General features: G+C 41.0%; 1 protein-coding gene across 2 annotated transcripts in view; it reads left to right on the top strand.

The window, feature by feature from the left end:
* The first annotated feature begins 3,722 nt into the window (after window positions 1–3,722).
* Window positions 3,723–18,014, top strand: part of ELOVL2 (ELOVL fatty acid elongase 2) — a 47,601-nt gene continuing 33,309 nt past the window's right edge. The window contains exons 1-2 of one of the 2 annotated variants that reach the window (XM_048309309.1): window positions 3,728–3,796; window positions 15,097–15,219. In XM_048309309.1, coding sequence (XP_048165266.1) covers window positions 3,794–3,796; window positions 15,097–15,219 — 126 coding nt within the window. In that variant the 5' untranslated portion in view covers window positions 3,728–3,793. Of the gene's footprint in view, window positions 3,797–15,096; window positions 15,220–18,014 lie in introns of both variants that reach the window. The other variant, XM_048309328.1, reaches the window with a different exon arrangement.

Genomic DNA, 18,014 nt, shown 5'->3' on the forward strand with positions numbered 1-18,014 from the left:
GGATGAGAAAATTCTACTTATGTTAGTTTATAGAATGCCAAGCTATATAACTAAACTGTATCTGTGACTGCTGCCAAGGACTTTCCTTGTTGCAAATGCTTTCCAGCTGCAGCCAAGCCTTTTAAGAGTAAACACCAGCAGTGCTGGTTTGTGTCCGAGAGAGGGTGCTAAAACAAAATATTTACTCCAAAAACTTCAGAGCTCCGCGATTGCTCAATTCAATGCTTCCTCCAGCATAAATTTATTTTGACTTACTTTTTATTTTTCTTGCTCGCAGCTGGCAATTTAATACAAGCTTTAGCTTTATGGACATATTACACTAGCTGTAGCTTCAAAGCTGAAAATGACGTTTAGAAAGAACTAACCATACCAGAGAAAAACGAGGGAACAAACTTCCAAATTTTCACTTAATCCTGATTACTCAGATTTGATTCCATGCAGTTTTATTACTGACAGTTCTGAGTTAACAAAAATAACAAAAATTAACAAAAGTTAATGGAAGGAGGGGAAATTCTTTACTGTGAGGGTGGCGAGGCAGTGAAACAGGTTGCCCAGGGAAGCTGTGAATGCCCCACCCCTGGCAATGGCCAAGGCCAGGTTGGATGGGGCCTTGAGCAAGCTGATCTAGAGAAAGGTGCCCCTGCTTATGACAGAGAGCTTGGAACTAGATGATCTTTTAGGTCCCTTCCAACCCAAACCATTCTATGATTCTATAAAATTCTGTCACACTGACCTTGTAACTCCCTGTGGTGTCACTAGCAAAATCGTAATCTGCAGGTACATAACCATTGTCCTGTGCCAAAAAAAACTAGAAAAAGAATGGATAACAGATGGAAGATATCCTCTTCCATCTGAGCTAGATGCTCAGAGACAGAAGAGACGTTTTGCCAGTGAGTTAGATAGATGCTGCTGACAGAACAATTTTGTGAAACAGGCATGTCCTGAGTTTAAATTCCAAACTTTGGAAGAGGTCATGGTTAAGGGCAGTGACTGCTAATAGGTGACATGGTAATGGGAGACAGAAAGACTTTTCTTTCCTGAACTAAAACTTTACCGTGCTGATTGAAACTTAGTGGGAGCTGAGTGTTGCTGGTAGTTGATCAGTGGTACCGTGTCCACCCTGTTTCCTACTGACCTGCAAGCCCAGTGGGACCTGTCAGCTCTGAAGTCAGTGCAACTCAAAGGTGCTTTTCATAAGATGCAGAGATGTCCAAAATCTGACTGGATATAGCCTTGGGCAGCTGGCTGTAGGAGGCCCTGCCTGAGCAGGTGGATTGGACCAGATGATCTCCAGAGGTCCCTTCCCACCTCAGCCAGTCTGTGATTCTGTAAATTAGGAACTTTTTGATAAGGTGCAACCTAGAACAACCCCTAGACCAGCAGTGCTCAAGCTAGCTCCCTGTGGTATTGCACTTCGAACAGTGGTGGTTGTGTAACAGCATCGCCCCAGAATCAAGTGCTGTTTAAATTGCCTTCTCTTGCTCTTGTTTTCAGGCAATTTCAGCTGGAACTAAGCAAGTATATTTGTCCATATGTCAACTTATTTTTCTGCCTTTTATCTCAGGACAATATGCTGTTCAACAATCATTGAAAACTGACTGGCAGAGGTCTGCTGTGCTTGGTGCCTGGGATCCAACTAAATGCATGGCATCACTCTCCCTACAAAACAAACGAATCCAAATCCTGCCACAGCCCTTAAGCCTCCAAATTCAGGTAATTAGATAGGTGTTAAAAATATCCATAATGCTATTGCAGCTTCTCTTAAATGCCACCAGAGTCACTGGAGACGGTATTGTTTTTATAAAGAAAAAGTTTCTACTCTAAAAGAAAACTAGTTAAAGAAGGAAAGTATCAATTATTATGAATAGAATGTGTCAGGAGCAAGGAACTAAAGAAATTAGAAATGTGACATCTTTACCAAACTTCAAGATATGTTTCCTTTTTGTTTTAGACAAACAAGAATAAAGACAAAAATACCTTGTATTACCATATTCTTAGGTCTAGATTTGGCTTGACACACTAACCCAGATTGTTTTGGACTATAAAGAAGTTGGAATAATAATTGTGAAGCCAAAGCATTGCAATGCACTGGGTCACTACCATGTTCCTCTGCCAGTCAGCTTCCAAACTGCTCCTTGCTCTACAGCACATAAAGAGTACTGAGTCTCTTGGACAAAGAGGACAATTTTCTGCTTAGGGAACAATATTTCTGGGGACAAAATAGATATCAAAAAGTATTTCTCCTCAGTATTTCAAGATGGTTTGTAATGACACAAAGAATTAAATGAATAACCTGTGGAAAAGATGAAACAGGGGAAAGGCTGGCAGGTCAGCCTCAGGAATTGCAGCAGTTAGTGTAGACTAATGCGCTGGAATTTGGAAGCTTGAGCAAACAAGTTTGTGTCTGTAAAAGTGAGCTAGAAATTACATAAGGACATTCTTTCATGTGAATCTTCTGGCAGTATCATTTCTGGGCAGACAGGCAGCCCTGGGAGGATAGCCATCATCACTGCCCTTGGTGGATATCTGTGTGTAGATCCAAGAGAAAGCAAAGGCTGAAGTAGTACACAGACAAAGAGCCTATCAGGAAGGAAGTCTCGAGGTCCAGAACATCAGTGCTACATCTTGGACAAATACAGCATGTCTGTACATCAAGTACACTTCAGTTTGTGAAGATGACACCAATCCTGCACCACACATGGTCCCCTTAACTTATTTCTGCTGTTTGTCCCATTGAAACCAGGAAACACATCCCTGAGCTCTGGTCAACAAAACTATGAACACACAGAATTGAGAGGGCAGCAATGGAAGTTCATGTATGGATATGTAACTTCGTGACAATTTTTCCTTTAGAAAATAAAATAAAAAAGTGAAAAGTATGAATAGATTTTAAGAAATGTTATTTGGATTTCATGTGCCAAAGACCTCTTTACTATAAGCAGGGGTAAAGAAGCAGAAAATTTTCAACAAGCTTTGGTAGTTTAAATAAATGTTTTATAGTAGCTGCAAGACTTTGTTAGTGCTCAGAACAAAAATGAGTTCTGAAGGTATGAGATTTTGTGCTTGTTACACTGAGCACAAAGCCACTTCTTTCCCTGACTCTTTTTCTGTTGTGTATCAATTGGCTGAGTTGCGATGGGATCAGTAGCTCCTGTTCTGTGTGATTTTTGTTTCCTTCCTAGCCAACCTAAACATTTGCTTATCAATCCCTCCCTGACAGACAGATCTCCTAGGAGATGCCACAGTTGGAATCATAGAATCATTTAGACTGGGAAGGACCTCTGAGATCATCGAGTCCAACTGGTAACCATTAGGTGATGGACCTCACTTTGGCACAGTGTGTGGAGGATTCAAGGCTTCAGGTTAGAGAAGTTCAGCTTGCAAATACAAGTGCTGGGCCATAGACCACGTTGAATGCAACGGATTCAGTGACTCTCTGCTCCCGAAGTGGCCCGACAGTGAATTGAATCTTCCCAGCAGGGTAGATTCCAACAAAGGCAAACGGCCACCATCTGCCGTGGCAGCTGAGTCGGTGATGGAACAGCACCACTCAGCCTCTCCCCCTCCTCAGCTGCCGCTCCCCACCACCTCCCCATCCCTCCCCTTTGCTCTGCCCTCCCTCGGCGGAGCCCCAGCCGTCCCTCCCGCCCGTGCCCGCCCTCAGCCGGCGGGGGCGGGCGCGCCGGGGCCGGGAGGAGGCGGTGCCTTATAGGGCGGGCGCGGGGGCCGCGCCTGCAGAGCCGCGCCGAGCCCGGCGATACCCTGGACAGCGCCTCGCCGCCGCTGCGCCGCCATGGTGAGTGTCCCCCCTGCGCCCCTTCCCGCACACACACAGACACACACACACACAGACACACACACACACACACACACACACACACACACACACACACACATCCTCCCGGGCCGCCTGCCTCGGAGCCGCCGCCTCCCGGCCCTCCGCTCCTCCGGGGCCGGCTGAGAGCCCCCGCTGCCCGCCCTCCCTCCTCCCGCGCCGCTACCCCCGCTGCTACGGGCCACATTCGGGGCGTGATTTTTCGGGGGGAAAGGGAGGGCATGGCCTCAGATGCCCCCCAGCCCCCATGCGAGGCACCTGAGCCGCCCGCGCGGGTCGGATCGAGCGGCGGAGCTTGGACATTATGGGGAAGGAGGGAGGGACAGAGACCTTAGGGAGCGGGGAAGGAGGGAGGGAGGGAGGAGAGGGAGCACCGGGGGCACCCGCGCAGAGCGGGGAGCCGGGCGGCGTGCGGGGACAGGCACGTGGAGGAACGGGGTGGTGGGTGGAGGCAGGGATGAAGAGAAGGAGCAAGAGATGCGCAGCCCCTGAGCATTCATATCCCCGAGCCCCCTGCGCCCTGCCCCGCTCCGAGCAGGTGCATTCTGCTCTACTCCGAGACGCGTTTGAGCGTGTTACATAAACCGATTATTCCCGTTAATTTGTTATCTTAATAGAAACTCTTGCGTTTGCCATGCAATCTGTAGTGGAACGCTTTTTTCCCCCCTCATGTAAGGAATGAACAATGGAGTTTTAGATTCCAGTTCAGCATTTAAAAGAGTTAAAGTAGAACAATGAAGTCACCTATTTAGTGAGCAAGACCGATTCCCCATAGCACATTATGTCTTTGCAGTCATAGTAACTTTCCCAAGGGGGCTCATCCTGTTTATAAACAGCAGTGCATTAAGTGTAATGCTGACCTTACAAAGTACGACAGTATCAAAGAAGTATTTTGCAGCCTTAAATTTTGAGGCACATTGGGATGAATAATTTGGTGAAGTTTGTTATATCAGAAGCCTGAGACATGGTTCACAGCAGAGCCTAGTTTTTCTTTTATATGACTTAACAACAAAAATACTTTTCCCAAAATGTCTTTGCATCATATATAGTAAATTCTGCCTTCCTTGAATAAAAATCAGTTTGGATCCTCCCTCCCCCCATAAATCCAGACATGAATAATATTCAAATAGTCATTCCCTGAATTGGAATTAACTTGAGTCCTAAAAGTCGTGTATCCACCTGCTGTCAGTCTGAATCTGCTTCTCTCCTGTGTATTCTATTTGCCACCAACTCAGCCTTGGGATGACAGATATGAGAAGACCCTATTGAAAAGACCTGAAAGGGTGCTGTCGTTTATGCTGCCTAAGCCCCCCTAGAGTGACCCCCCTACTACATAATTGAATTCGCATTTCCTATCAATTTGGAATATAAACACAAAAGCTATGACTAAATTACCATAGCTGCACAAAGACTAAGTTAATACCAGCCACTGCTAATGTCTTCCTTGTGACAGAGGAAGAAGGTTACAAAGATACCTGGTGTTGCAGAAGGCGATGTGCATTATTTATCAGTAATTGGTACAGATAATACTCAGGTGCTCAGGAGTACTGGAAAGAAAGTTAAAATACCCTGAACTAGTTAAAATGTTTCATTTTGATTCCTTCCAGGGCTGAGATGAAGTCAGTTATACTAGTGCAAGTCAAGGAAGCATTAGTTGGTGACATAGGCATTGGCAACCTCATACCAATGGAAATTATAGCTGAGACCCACCCTTAACTGTTCTTTCTGGTTCTTAGAGCTGTTCAGTTCACCTTGACATTTTTCTTGAAATGGCTGGAAGCAATAACCGGAAGTTGCCATTCAGAGCTACACATGGGTTTGCATTAGGAAGTTTTGCTCTTCTGTAAGTCCAATAACCTCAGTGTTCAAAAGCTGCTGACATTGCCCAAGCTTTGTTACTTATACATAAAGGCATTCTGAAGAAAGAATTGCCAATCTGAGAAAATCCTTGAAGTGGTATAAAGGTTGAAGGTTGCTTTGGCTCTAAAAGTTTAAAAGAGCGTCCTTGGAATAATAGTTACTGAAATGAAAACCTGAGCTATGGATGAAAGCTGTTGTAATGATGCTAATGCAGGGTTAAAAGTTACAGCACATCGATTTCTAGATGGACCTGGAGCTTGAGGGCAAGGGGTCATAGGGACATTGGAGTATACTACCAAAGTTATCAGGAGCAAATGTAGGACAAACAGATTTTTGGCCCAAGTGGTAGGAACATTGACCAAGCATTCCCTTCTCTAGTGGCATAGAAATAAGCAGGTGTATGTTGCTAGTGTTCTTTAAACTCGATTGAGAGTTTTTTCAGCATCCTGGGTGTTCAACAACAACAATCACTATTATATGTAGAAAGTAGTGTAAGAAAACCTTTTTTGTTGTTGTTTTAAAACCACATTTTGCTGAAGCAGCAAACCACTGCCATCATAAAGTATTAAGTATTTCCTCAGCATCCTCACTGTATGAGGGCAACCACAGTGGGTTGGTTCTTCTGTTTATATAGTTCACTGCAGCTCTCCTTGCTTCAGTGAATCTAGGTCAAATTACACTGCCTCAGGATTTGGCTGCACCCTTGAACTTTAAACCGATTACACATTTTGATTTGTCAGTGTATTTTCCATGGGGTCAAATCCCACTTTTATGAAGTAAGAGGGTGTATAACATTGCACAGTCATGGCAACTTATGCTTACAAAAGACTAGGTAGCACTAAGGTAAGCATAAACATGAGGACTGTATTTAGTAGTTTCCATGATTTATATCTCTACAAGAATCCAGAGGTAGAGGGATAGGCAGAAGCTTGAATATGTTTTTCATTTCCCTCAGGGGCTTTGATACCCCTGTAATCTGAAGTCAACACAGAAAGACACCTAACTCTTCTAAGCATTCATAAGCCTCATGGCCACCATATCAGGATATGGACCTTGATATGTGCCTACACTGACTGCAGAATGGACACAAAGGGCCCTAGACAGAGCAACAAATGCCTCTTCTTTGTTGACAGTAGCCAAAATAAACCCCTGTCTCATTGTCCACTGGTGTTAGTTTCTCTGAATACTGCATGAGAAAGAGTATTGCAAAGACGATGTTCTAGCCCCTGAACAGTGACACGCAAACTGGAAGAGAACATTTTTCAGCAGACAGAGATCAACTCAGCACAAATACCTGATGACACAACATCCAGTGCTACAGCACCCACAAGATCTCTCCAGCTCCATCAGAGTGAAGAAGGAACAGGCTTCAGCAGCCCTGCCATTCAGGACAAGAGCAGGAAGGCAGGGGTTTGCCAGCTGACACAGAATTAATAAGCTATGAGAAAATGTGCTGAGAAACTGCGTATAGAACAGAAAAAATAGACCCTACTTGCACAGAAACTCAAGAAGAGACACTGAAGCCTTTTGCACATGGTAGAATTGATTAGGGAAAAAACCTTCCAGGAACTGAAGTAAGAGTCCACCAATTCATTTGCATAGTTACAGATACCTGCTCACCAAAACCTGCTTGCTGCCCTTGGTGTTGATGCCTTTCATCTCTAGGAAGATCCTTTGGTTCTTCAAGACTGATCAGTGTATCTTCATTACAAGCAGTCTGACTTGTGAAAAAAACACACTCCTGTTGTTCATCAGGCACTTGATTTTGCATTCCTTTAACTTTGTAGCATCTCTTGATTTTACTGAATAAAAGGGTTAATCATATGAAAACACTTTAAATTTCAGTCTCTGACTCAATCAAATTTGGGAAAAAAAACCCGCAATAGCATTTTCTTTAGGTATTAGTAAACTCCAAAGTAAGGCAAATATAAAGGGCTGGTTATTCCCTGATCTAAGCAAAATTCAAGTGTAAATAAATAGAATAACATCATAGTTCTTCCTGATGCTTTCATGCCATGCTATATGAGAGTTTTGTTAATCAGTGCCTGTAAAACTTTAGAAGCTGAGGCATTGATAAGCCTCATACAGAGTCTGAAGTTTGTATTCAATGATAAAGTAATGTCACAAGTGCAGCCTGATTTGTAATTAAAGAAGGTAACGGAGAAGGGGGGGAAATTATGAGGATGGAATTAAGTGTACCATTGGTTGTTCCAGCCAGAGAGCTGCTGGGATGAGCCTGCCTTGTGATGCAGTGGTAGAAAGGTACAAAGAGGATTGCCCAGCTGTAACAGAGAAGAAACACCCTGGGACGTGCAGCTCTGTCACATTATACATGCCACACTTCAGACTTTGAGCACATCAAATTTATCAACCAATTTGTGAGCGCCTGGCAACAGTGGAGCTTGTAAATCCATTATCTGCATGCACTCTCCATGGCTTGCCTTATCACATGCTAAATACACGAGCCACAATATCTGAATGACTGCATCTTTACCCACGGGACTGGTGCACAGCTGACAAGTAGAGTAGAATATGAAATGAAGTGAATATTTATGACTTCTGTGGGGCTTCTTATCTACCTAACAGCAAAAGCCACTTTTGCTTTTTGAGGACTAGTTAAATTCAGATCTAGGAGGGTAAGTAGAATCCTTTACATCGTCAAGAAATGACAATTAACATTATATTGTCATTAATACTGAAAGCACTCTGACTTGACGTCAGTCTGACAACAACAGAGTGATAATTTTAAATATTGAGTTCATCTAGCTAATGACTTTTAAACAGCACTGCATTTCCTTTTCCTCAGTCAAAACTGACTGTGATAAAGTGATAAAGGTCAGCTCTCCCATAGTGAAGGAAATCAAACCTTCTCTGGTAGAAATTTGTATACAAAGATATGTAATTAGAGAATAAAGAATTAAGATCATTTTCATCATAGTTTGGAGAGATTTTGATTTTTTTTCCCCCTAAGGAGGATGGATATGGAAATGGAGCAATAAGTAGTTCATATTCTGTGTCATCATTTGAAAACCAAACACAGCAAGAAATGGAAATTAGAAGTAGGGTGACCAAGTTTTAAATAAATATCCTAAACCCAAGCATAAGGAGCCACAACCAAACTGTTCTTCCCCTAGCTCATAAAGAACCTCTTACAGGATGCTAGTCAGTAGTCACCATTCTTGATGCTTTGCAGCCAGTGAAGACTACGTGGTACAGCAACCTAACAGGGGGGATGACTTACGCACATGATAAAAAGTCTACAGCTGTTGTTATTTCCTCTATGTGACAATAACTGATGCAGTTTACAGACATTTTGTATCATTAGGGCATTACCCTGCAGCACAGTCATTAGCATTTTTATTCTGAGGAAAGTGTCGGTCTGGGTGTTTCCATGGTGTGATGGGTTTAAGAGTCTGGGCTCTAAAATTCCAGTTATGTGTGGATTAAACTCTAGGATACCCACTGTTGGGGCTGATGGTGAAAGGGAGCTAATTAGCTTGTGCACCCTCTTATCCTGTGCCAGCAGACAGCGCTCTGTTATTTGGGTTCCACACACTTTTAAGAAGATGTGTCCTTGGAGTTCATTAGGGTTCATTTAGGGTTTTAAAAGAGGTGAATTTAGAATTGCTTTGGAGGAGACATAAAAGAACTTCCATACTCTCTGTTTTCTTTATTAAGCTTGAAAATCAACTGTCATTTCCTTTCCTCTCCTTGCCCAGTCTTCTTTAAACATGACTGAAATCCAAAACATGAATTAGCATTTGAAATACAGGGTTTTGCCCTCAAGGATTTAAGGGAGAAATGGAAGGAAGAAAAAAAGTTAAGGACCAGTTACCAGAAGAAGGTATTTCCCTCTTTAATTGTTGTTTTGTGTTCTCAACTGACACTTTAGAAAACAGGCATCAGATTCTGTTTCACTATTTCCCTATATTACACTTGCATCTTCACATCCAACTAGAAGTAAAACTATGCTTTGTTTCTTGCATTTTGCTGTAAGCATGGATAAAACTGTTCCAAAAGGCAAAGTGCCTTCAAATTGGCAAGGAATAAATGGTTGGCAAACGTTTTGAGAGTGATTTCCTTGTCAGGGAATTGGCACATCTCTTGGTAAGGCAGTTCTGAATATTACTATCCACACTCGCTTTCTCTCCAATTGCTGGCTGCAGCCAGCCAAGTTGCTTCTGCTGCAGTTTAAAAGATTAGTTGTGAGGTTGTGCAAGTTCTGATCTGGTAGGAGTTGGTATTTGTGTCAGAACCATGTTTTACTGTGCACATGGTTTATTTTTTTTCAGAGTTTGTCAACAGTCCATGCAATTCCAGGGGGAAAAAACATGAAGTCTGGTTTTATATTTAAGTGTTCATCAATTTATTTTTAAAATATCTTTATGTATTAAGTAGTTTAAACTATTTGCATTATGACTGGCTACTCAATATTATCGTCTTCCCCAAATTCAGATGCTTGTGTGATATGAAAAACATCCCATGCAATGGGATATTTTTTAGGAACAGCTGCATCTGTCCTCTCAGCTGTTAGTATTATGTGCCTTCCTGGAGTAGTATTGCAGTGTTACTTTGCTGTTACACCAGAGACTGTACTGTGGATTTAAATCTTAAAATCAGCCCTTCTTACCTAGGAGTACCCTCTTACCTTGACTTGACTTCTTTCCAAGACTTATCTATTAATACTGACAGAAGGCTATGCATGAAGCCAGACAAAAACTCCATATTTTCAAGTTCATGGAATAAAAATGAAAAGTCAAAGACCTAGAACACAAATATATCCAAAATCAGTTCAGGTTAGTGAAGTCTTTATCGGTTCCTTTCTTCTTCCCACTTCCTACTGCTACTGAAAGCAGAAATGAGAGATGTCTTCCAGCCAGCAGTGATCATCACTCTCCAAAGAGTAGACAGCTTATTTATGTGAGTTACCTAAGAAATCCAAATCTTCTCCCAAATATTAGGTACTTCCACTGACAAACGTGTTAGAAGAATCTGGATTCATCCTTAGAAACAGCCTTGGAAATTTTTCCTGTTCAAATACTGGAGTTATTGGCTTTATCTTGCAGCTTGATGATTAAGAAACATGAGAAGGTATTTTTCCCCAGAAAAATAAAGTCATCACATCTCTAGTTTTACAGCATTCTTTTCAATTTCCACGGCTCTGTTTTCTGGCAGAAATTTAGTTATATATTCTCTCTAAGATTTTTTTATTTTTCTGATGTGTGTCAAAAGCATCACAGGATCTTCATACTCTCCTTTGAAAGCTGAGATACAGCTTGTGATTTCCTGGTGCAGAAACACATTTGAAACTTGTCTTTAAAACTGGCAATTTGTACAAGGCAACAGAAAAGGTAGCATTTAGCTTTATTGTTCTGCAAAATACAAATAGCTCTCCATTTCAGTGAAAACTGAAATTAAAACCTTTTAGGTTTAATTCAGTTATTTCCTTACTGCTGTCGACTTTGTACACTGCATTTCAATAGTATCTGCAAAAAGCCTTTGAAGATAGAAGGCTAGATGAGAGTTATTTTGGTTGCAATAACTTCAAGAAAACCTAAAAAATGTCCCTTATAACCTATCCTGGAGGAAAAAGAACCACTTTTTTCCCCTTTTACATTTACTAAATTAACAGCATAATTTTATTTCAAATCTGGTGTAACTAAAATGTCCCCTCAGGACTAAATTGAATTTTTTTTTTTCACAAAATAATTTCTTTTTCATCAATCAGGAAGTCATTTTCTTTTGTTTGCCAGACACCAGACACCTTTGGGAGATGTCAGAATTCAGATCAGAAAGTGTTTTGATGGAAAGGTACAAAGTTGAAAGCAAAGACAGAGAGCAATGTCACTAGGACAGGTGTAGAAGGGAAACAAGACAGCACTATCCCATTTTTCCCCAGATGTGTTTTCCTGAGTTTAAAGGCGTGTGAGTATTTCAATATTCTGGCTTGTTAAACCTCAGGTCTTGCTGAAGTTTGACATGCATTCTGCAAGCACTTAATAAACCTAACAACTCCTGAGCACTCAATAGGATAAGGGACATCCTGATCAGCTGAAAACCAGACACCCGTACTAGTCCCCTGGTCTTTGGCAAATTTGGGATTTCATGTGTTCTTGCTTCCTTTACAAAGGTGTCCCCCCCACTGTTCCACCTCTAAACATGAACAGCATTGATAAGACACTGGTGTAAGTGTAATTCTCAGGCGTTTTCATTGGATGCAATAAGGTGGTTGTTTAAGCAAAGAGGATACAATATTATTCAAATTATGATTCAATGTAAATGAAGAACTCTGAACTAAATAACAAAGTAGAAAGCAAAGTGAGATCATTAAACACCTGTGACACGTCATTCATCAACCCAGCATCAGATGGAGTTTGAGAATTTGTTACCTGAAATGATGATGCATTTGACTCCATAAACCAGTTTAGGATATACTTTGATCAATATACAGTTGATCAGCTCCTCAGGTTAATACTGCAGGTAACTGAGTTTAAATTAGGAAAGAGACATATGCACAGTCAGAATGAAGGAAGCTTTCAATTTCAATTAGAGCCCTCAAATGACACAGTGTTTATACCTAGCTGGGGAAAGTACCAGAGGACATCTTCAGACATCACCTCCTGGTTTCTTTCTTATAACCTTCACAAAAGAAATAATTTGAAATAGATGGATTTTCTTTAAAATCAGTGATGCTTGCAATTCTTTTATTTTACTTGCTTACCTAACTCTCACAGCTATCACACATTTACCCCCTCACCACATTTATAGATCACACAGACTTAAACAGAAGCATATATTTCTTACTATAGTTGGTTTTCCTGGGGAAAGCTTCTTAGTGCTTCTTTTTTGCCTGAAACATCTTAGTATTCTATGATACTAAATAACTAGATTTACCATTATCACCTTTGCCACTCTTTCAGACAATGCATTTCACTGGCAAACAATTATTCTGTATCTGCTAGCTGGTTTTTCTCTCTTAGTTGATGCTTTTTTGGGTGGGGGTTTGAGTACAGAAGGTTCTCATTTTATCTGTTTTTAAGGTTTTCTGTATTGAAACTTAAATCAGCTGCAAGTGCCATCCGTGCTGCTTCTAACTTCTCCTGTGAAAAAATGTGTTTATTACATTTCCTTGTAAGCCATTGTCTTCAAATAGTTATTCCTAACAACACACATTTAATGCAAAGTAAGAAGTGATGCTTATCCTTCTTGGAAACCTGAGCTTGTGAGGATACTCATCTTCTGGAAAGCGGTACTTGATCAGTGCCTGTGATGTGTATCACGTCTCAGATACTTCAAGCTGACCTTGCCAGCAAGTCTGCTTTCCTCCCACCTGCTATCTGTCCACTATAGAGCAGCACTGAACCTCATTGATGCTTCACTATCAAGGGAAGCAAAATTTTTCCAAATGATCTCTGTCTTTATAATGACTATCTCTTCTGAGAACCAGTTCAGTCAGTCGGGATGGGTGCGACAGCCGCCGTGGTGCAGCGCTCTCATGGAGCTGTTATGTCACATGGAAATTCCCAGCTTCGGTGGTGCTTGACTTTACAGGTCAGCTTAGGCTGATCCTATCAGATGATCTTCCTGAATGCTGAGGAAAGCTAGCTGTGTGAAAAGCCTCCACCAAGAAAGCTGATCTTCTAATACTGGACATAATCACAAAGGCACAAGATGTATTGCAGGACCAGCAATACCCACTGGAGTACTGGATGTCTTCTAGTCACATTTTCTTTACACATAATTAGATATTGTGACATGCTTACCCTTTTGAGTTTTTCGGGTTTTACTTTTCTTCTTTCAATCAACAGTTACTGGTAAATGGTATCTAGCATCGAATGATAAATTAGAAGATAAACGTCTATTAAAACTCACAAGCTTGAAATCCACTTCATTTAAAATTTAATGTACAGATTTTAGAAATAGATATTTTTTAGTTAAAATTTCATGCTTCTTTCCTGGAACAATTTATACTAATTGAAAAGCTTCCTTTACTGAGTTTTGTACCCACATTTGTCACACAGAAGTTAGGCTGTTTTGTACATGGGTAGTGACCTCGAAGTGAAATTGAAAGGCTTTGCATGTGTTGGAAGATTAAGGCTGAAACCTTAGAAGCTGGGATGTGAACTCTCTAATCCTCAGCAGCATGCTACAAACACCTCCCCCTCCTCCATTCTTTTCCTTCCCCTTTTTCCACTTACATCCCTATAAATAGCTCAGGAAAGGGTCTATCCATTTGGGCAGAAACTACAAGAAATGGCACAGCAAATGACTGCAAACCAAGAAAAACTGTTTCTCTACTGGGCAAAAGAACACACCAAGATCTCCTTCACCCAAACTGGAAGAACAAGAACAAATCTCTGAGCTGAGTGCTGTTAATTTTAAGGATGTGGCTAAAGCAGGATACAACATGACCTATCTTACCAATCCTTGCATGGAGAGCAACAGGTAGAAAACGTGCACACACATACCTCAAACTTCAGCACTGAGTTACCTTGCCAGAGTCCTTCATTCCCTGTTTTTAAAGAGAAATTAAGATACTAGGGGCCCAGTGAGTCTGGCCAAGGGGACTGTTACATCTGTGTGGAACTCTGCTGGTATCTCCAGCAGCCAGCATGGCGTTTACTCATAATGTGTTGGGTCATAATTGTGCTATGAACGTGCCCCCTCATCAATCTCCTACTTCTTCCAGGGGCAAGGGGATAGGAATTTGTCCTGGTTTAGTGTCCTTGTATAACTCAACAACTTGAGCAGGTTAGACAGGGTATGTATCAGGGCAGATTTTGCCTTTGGGCAAGTACTTAGCCCAGTTTGACTAAGTGTTTATGGGTGCAATTTTCCACAAAGGAAATACAGCTGGGCAGAATTCATCTTAGTAGATTTAAGGTATAAATAAGACACTCAGTAGAGGGTTTGGAAAAATCAGCAAACACATAAGCATTATTATAGATGTGCTTTTGTGGGTTTTAATCCCACTTTGTTCCTTTCTGGGCTTTCTGAATTTACAGATGTCAGTAAAAATCTTAATTTACAGGTGTTCCTTTTAAATGTAATTCTAAATTTACTGTTACAGTGAAAAGCTTGAAAGTATGACTTTAACTTATAGATTGTGTAAATTCATGGAAACAAGAACTTGGTGATTTAGCACAGTAAAAATGCAGGGCAGAGGGGATTTGATTTGGGGGATCTGTACTAAAGAAGTCACTACAAAATCTAGCCAAGAATATGAACACCTGTCTGCTCCTGTTGCAGCTGTGCCAGCTGTGCCAGCTCCGAGGCACACACCATCATTCCTTTGCTGCAGGTCACTGTCCTCCACAGCTCCCCACATGAACTTGCCACAGTGTATTTTAAGAGCTCCTGTTTGGATAGTTTCAATTAACCAGTCCCTTTATCTGAAATAGGTAACAGCTATACAACCAGCACTGCCAACAACTCTGCAGTGGCATTCCCAGCCCAGGGGAAGCACAGATGAGAAGCCAGTTGCATGGGAGTCCAACTCTCCAGCCAGCACAGTGGCTTTCATGGTACTTAAAATGCCACATATGTTTAGCTCTGATTTAGTTTTTCTGTATGTCTATGAGGAGTTCAGGGCAGTTAAATAATTGCTTCAACTGAACACTGTTTTGCTCATGAGGATGAAAGTATTTTCAGGACCATTATTTGTTTCTGAAAAAATAAGGTATCCTATGTTACAGTTTTCTATTTGCTCATGGAACCTTTTGTATTTAAAACATGCTTCTGCACACATTCTATAGCTATTGCAACTTTAAAGTACTTCAGGAGTATGAAATTAATAGTAGTGAACTTCACAAATTCATTAACATATTGACTTACATGTACTGTTAAATGATGCAAACAAAGTCTGCTGCCTGGAGCATTTTATAAATTAGAAGTGCATTCTACTTTATACATCCTGACTAGGTGACTTTGTTATTGTTTTGAAACAAGTGTTAATTACATGTATGTAGGAAGTCAGTTTTTCCAACATGTCTCACAGTTTTCCTTCTTTGTTCTGTGCTTCACAGGCTGTATTCAATCTTCTACTGCTCTTGTCCTTAGCAAAAGTGTCTGTAAAGGGCATTAACACTGCAGGAAAAAAGTCTGAATTAAGCAATTATTTAGTTAATATTTTACAAGTTGAGTTTTTGACCTACAGTTTTCTGAAGGGCTGCTGACAATTGCCTGTCAAAGAGTGCAAGATATAAAAAGCACCTTAACGCTTTATTTCATTTTTATATGTTTACATTTTAATACTTTATTTTAATTTAGTTTCTTGTCTTTTAAAGAGAAAAACACACAGCCCTACTTTTAAGTCTGCCCAGAGGAGCTAGAAATGCTACCCACACAGATTTTCAAATAATCCTTCCTTGTCTCCCCTGCCAGCAGCCAAGCACCCCCCAGCAACTCGTATGAGATGTTTAAGAAACTCAGGCAAAACTGTTCAGTGGGGGAAAGCCCCGGTCAGGGAACACATTTTATAAAATCCTTTTTTGATCCCCCCCTGCCTGTAGCAGAAGGGGCAGGCAGTCCCTTGTACATTAATCCCTGTTGGACACAGTTGCAGACATCTGGGACGGCAACCAAGAAACCTACTTCTTTGGCATAGAGTGCCCTTTGTCTTCCTGCACTGCCAGGATTGTGGGAAAACCAGAGCTCTTGCTTTTGGGTTTTTTTGGGTGTTTTGTTTTAGTTTGGGTTTTTTTTAAGGTTCTTTGTCCAACAAGCCATGAGACTGTGTGCAGAGGCTTAGGATCTCCTACTCATCTTAGATCATGAAGTTTGTTACAGTAGAAAATGAAGAGATTTTCACAGCACCAGAAAGGATATGTTGTCAGCTTGTCCCTGTTTCTTTCTCCAGAAAAACGATCAATTGTATATGCCAAGTACAAAATAAAGCCCTGCATGCATTATACTAACTTATGAAATCAGGTTCTCAGCAGCAACAAAATCTGTCTGCAAATAGCGACGAAAACAAACTTATCAAGATATGGCGTACTGAGAAAACTGAGCTGCCGTGTAAACTTGTTTTAATTCTCCCCTACCATTTCATTTGCCCCCTGTGCCCTTCTTGTTTATTGTATGGGTCTAAATGTAGGATGGGAGATCTTAGTTACACATGTGGCAAATTTTGTGCAAGCACTCTATACCCGGTATATTTCTGGGGAATATTCTGTTCCAAAACCAAATAATCTGGTAAATCCATAGCCTTAAAGGGGTGATTGCCTCCTTTGTTTTGGTAGAATTATTTTCCTGTGCTTCTCAAAGTGCAGCTGGCTGTCTTGCTCTTATATAAGGAGAAATTATATACTGGTTCTTCATACACAGTTTGGTTAGGTGTCCTTTACCAAGCCTAGTTGTTTGGAAGCAGGTAAGTTAAGCTGTGCAGGCTTTCGTATCACTGATGTAAAATTAATTCTGACACTGATCTGTCTTCCCAACGCCTTGTAAAGTCAACAAGAGCTGAACAGACCATTAAGAAAGCAAACTGTAACAGAATTAACCTCTCCCTAAAAGAACTCTGTGCGGTTCTTTGCCTGTAACTTTAAGACCTGCCTGCTCCAAAGGAAATTTTCTGTTATTCGAGCCAGAACCAGTTCCTGAGGATGGTTGCTTTGCTTGAAAAAGTGATGCATTCACTTAGGCTGTTAGAAGGAGGCAGAATTTTTATCTATTCTTTCATTTTTAACTGATATCCTTTTTGTTTATTCCTTCACAGTCATACATTCTTGTCACATCGTCACTGACAGGAATTATGCTCCAGCTCAGGTCATTCTGTCATTTTAAATCTGACTGTTAGAGCAAAGGAAAAATGAGGTCAATAATTGCTACCATTTTCTTGGGAACTGACAGGCCACATCTGAGATCTCCCTAGAGAAATCTTCTTTAATTACAAGTTAAGCTGATGTTCCCCTGTGTAGCAGGTAGAATTGAGCAGGATTACTTTTAAAAGGATTGCACTGATCTGCTTTGGTGACAGTTTCATTTTGAAATTCTGATAACAAGCAAGAGGATGGATTATAAAGATACGGTTCTTGGGAGTATACATGACTGACACATTGCAAATTGGGCCATGACAGCAACTCTTCCTTTTTACTCTTCTTTTAAGGCCATATAAAATCTATTTTAAGTGTTGCAATTGGCCTGCATTATTTTAGTGACTACTTAGTATGATAGCAAAGAACATAGCAAAAAGAGTTTGGAAATTGTAGAAGGGAAATCATGCAAGCAGTGATTCAAGAAAGGGAATTTTTTGTCTTGGAGACACTGTGACCCTCAGCCTTTGATAAGACTGAGCAATGAAATATGTGTAAAAGGCAGA

This window comes from Corvus hawaiiensis, chromosome 1, assembly GCF_020740725.1.
Source record: "Corvus hawaiiensis isolate bCorHaw1 chromosome 1, bCorHaw1.pri.cur, whole genome shotgun sequence".
In the NCBI taxonomy this organism is placed as follows: Eukaryota; Metazoa; Chordata; class Aves; order Passeriformes; family Corvidae; genus Corvus; species Corvus hawaiiensis.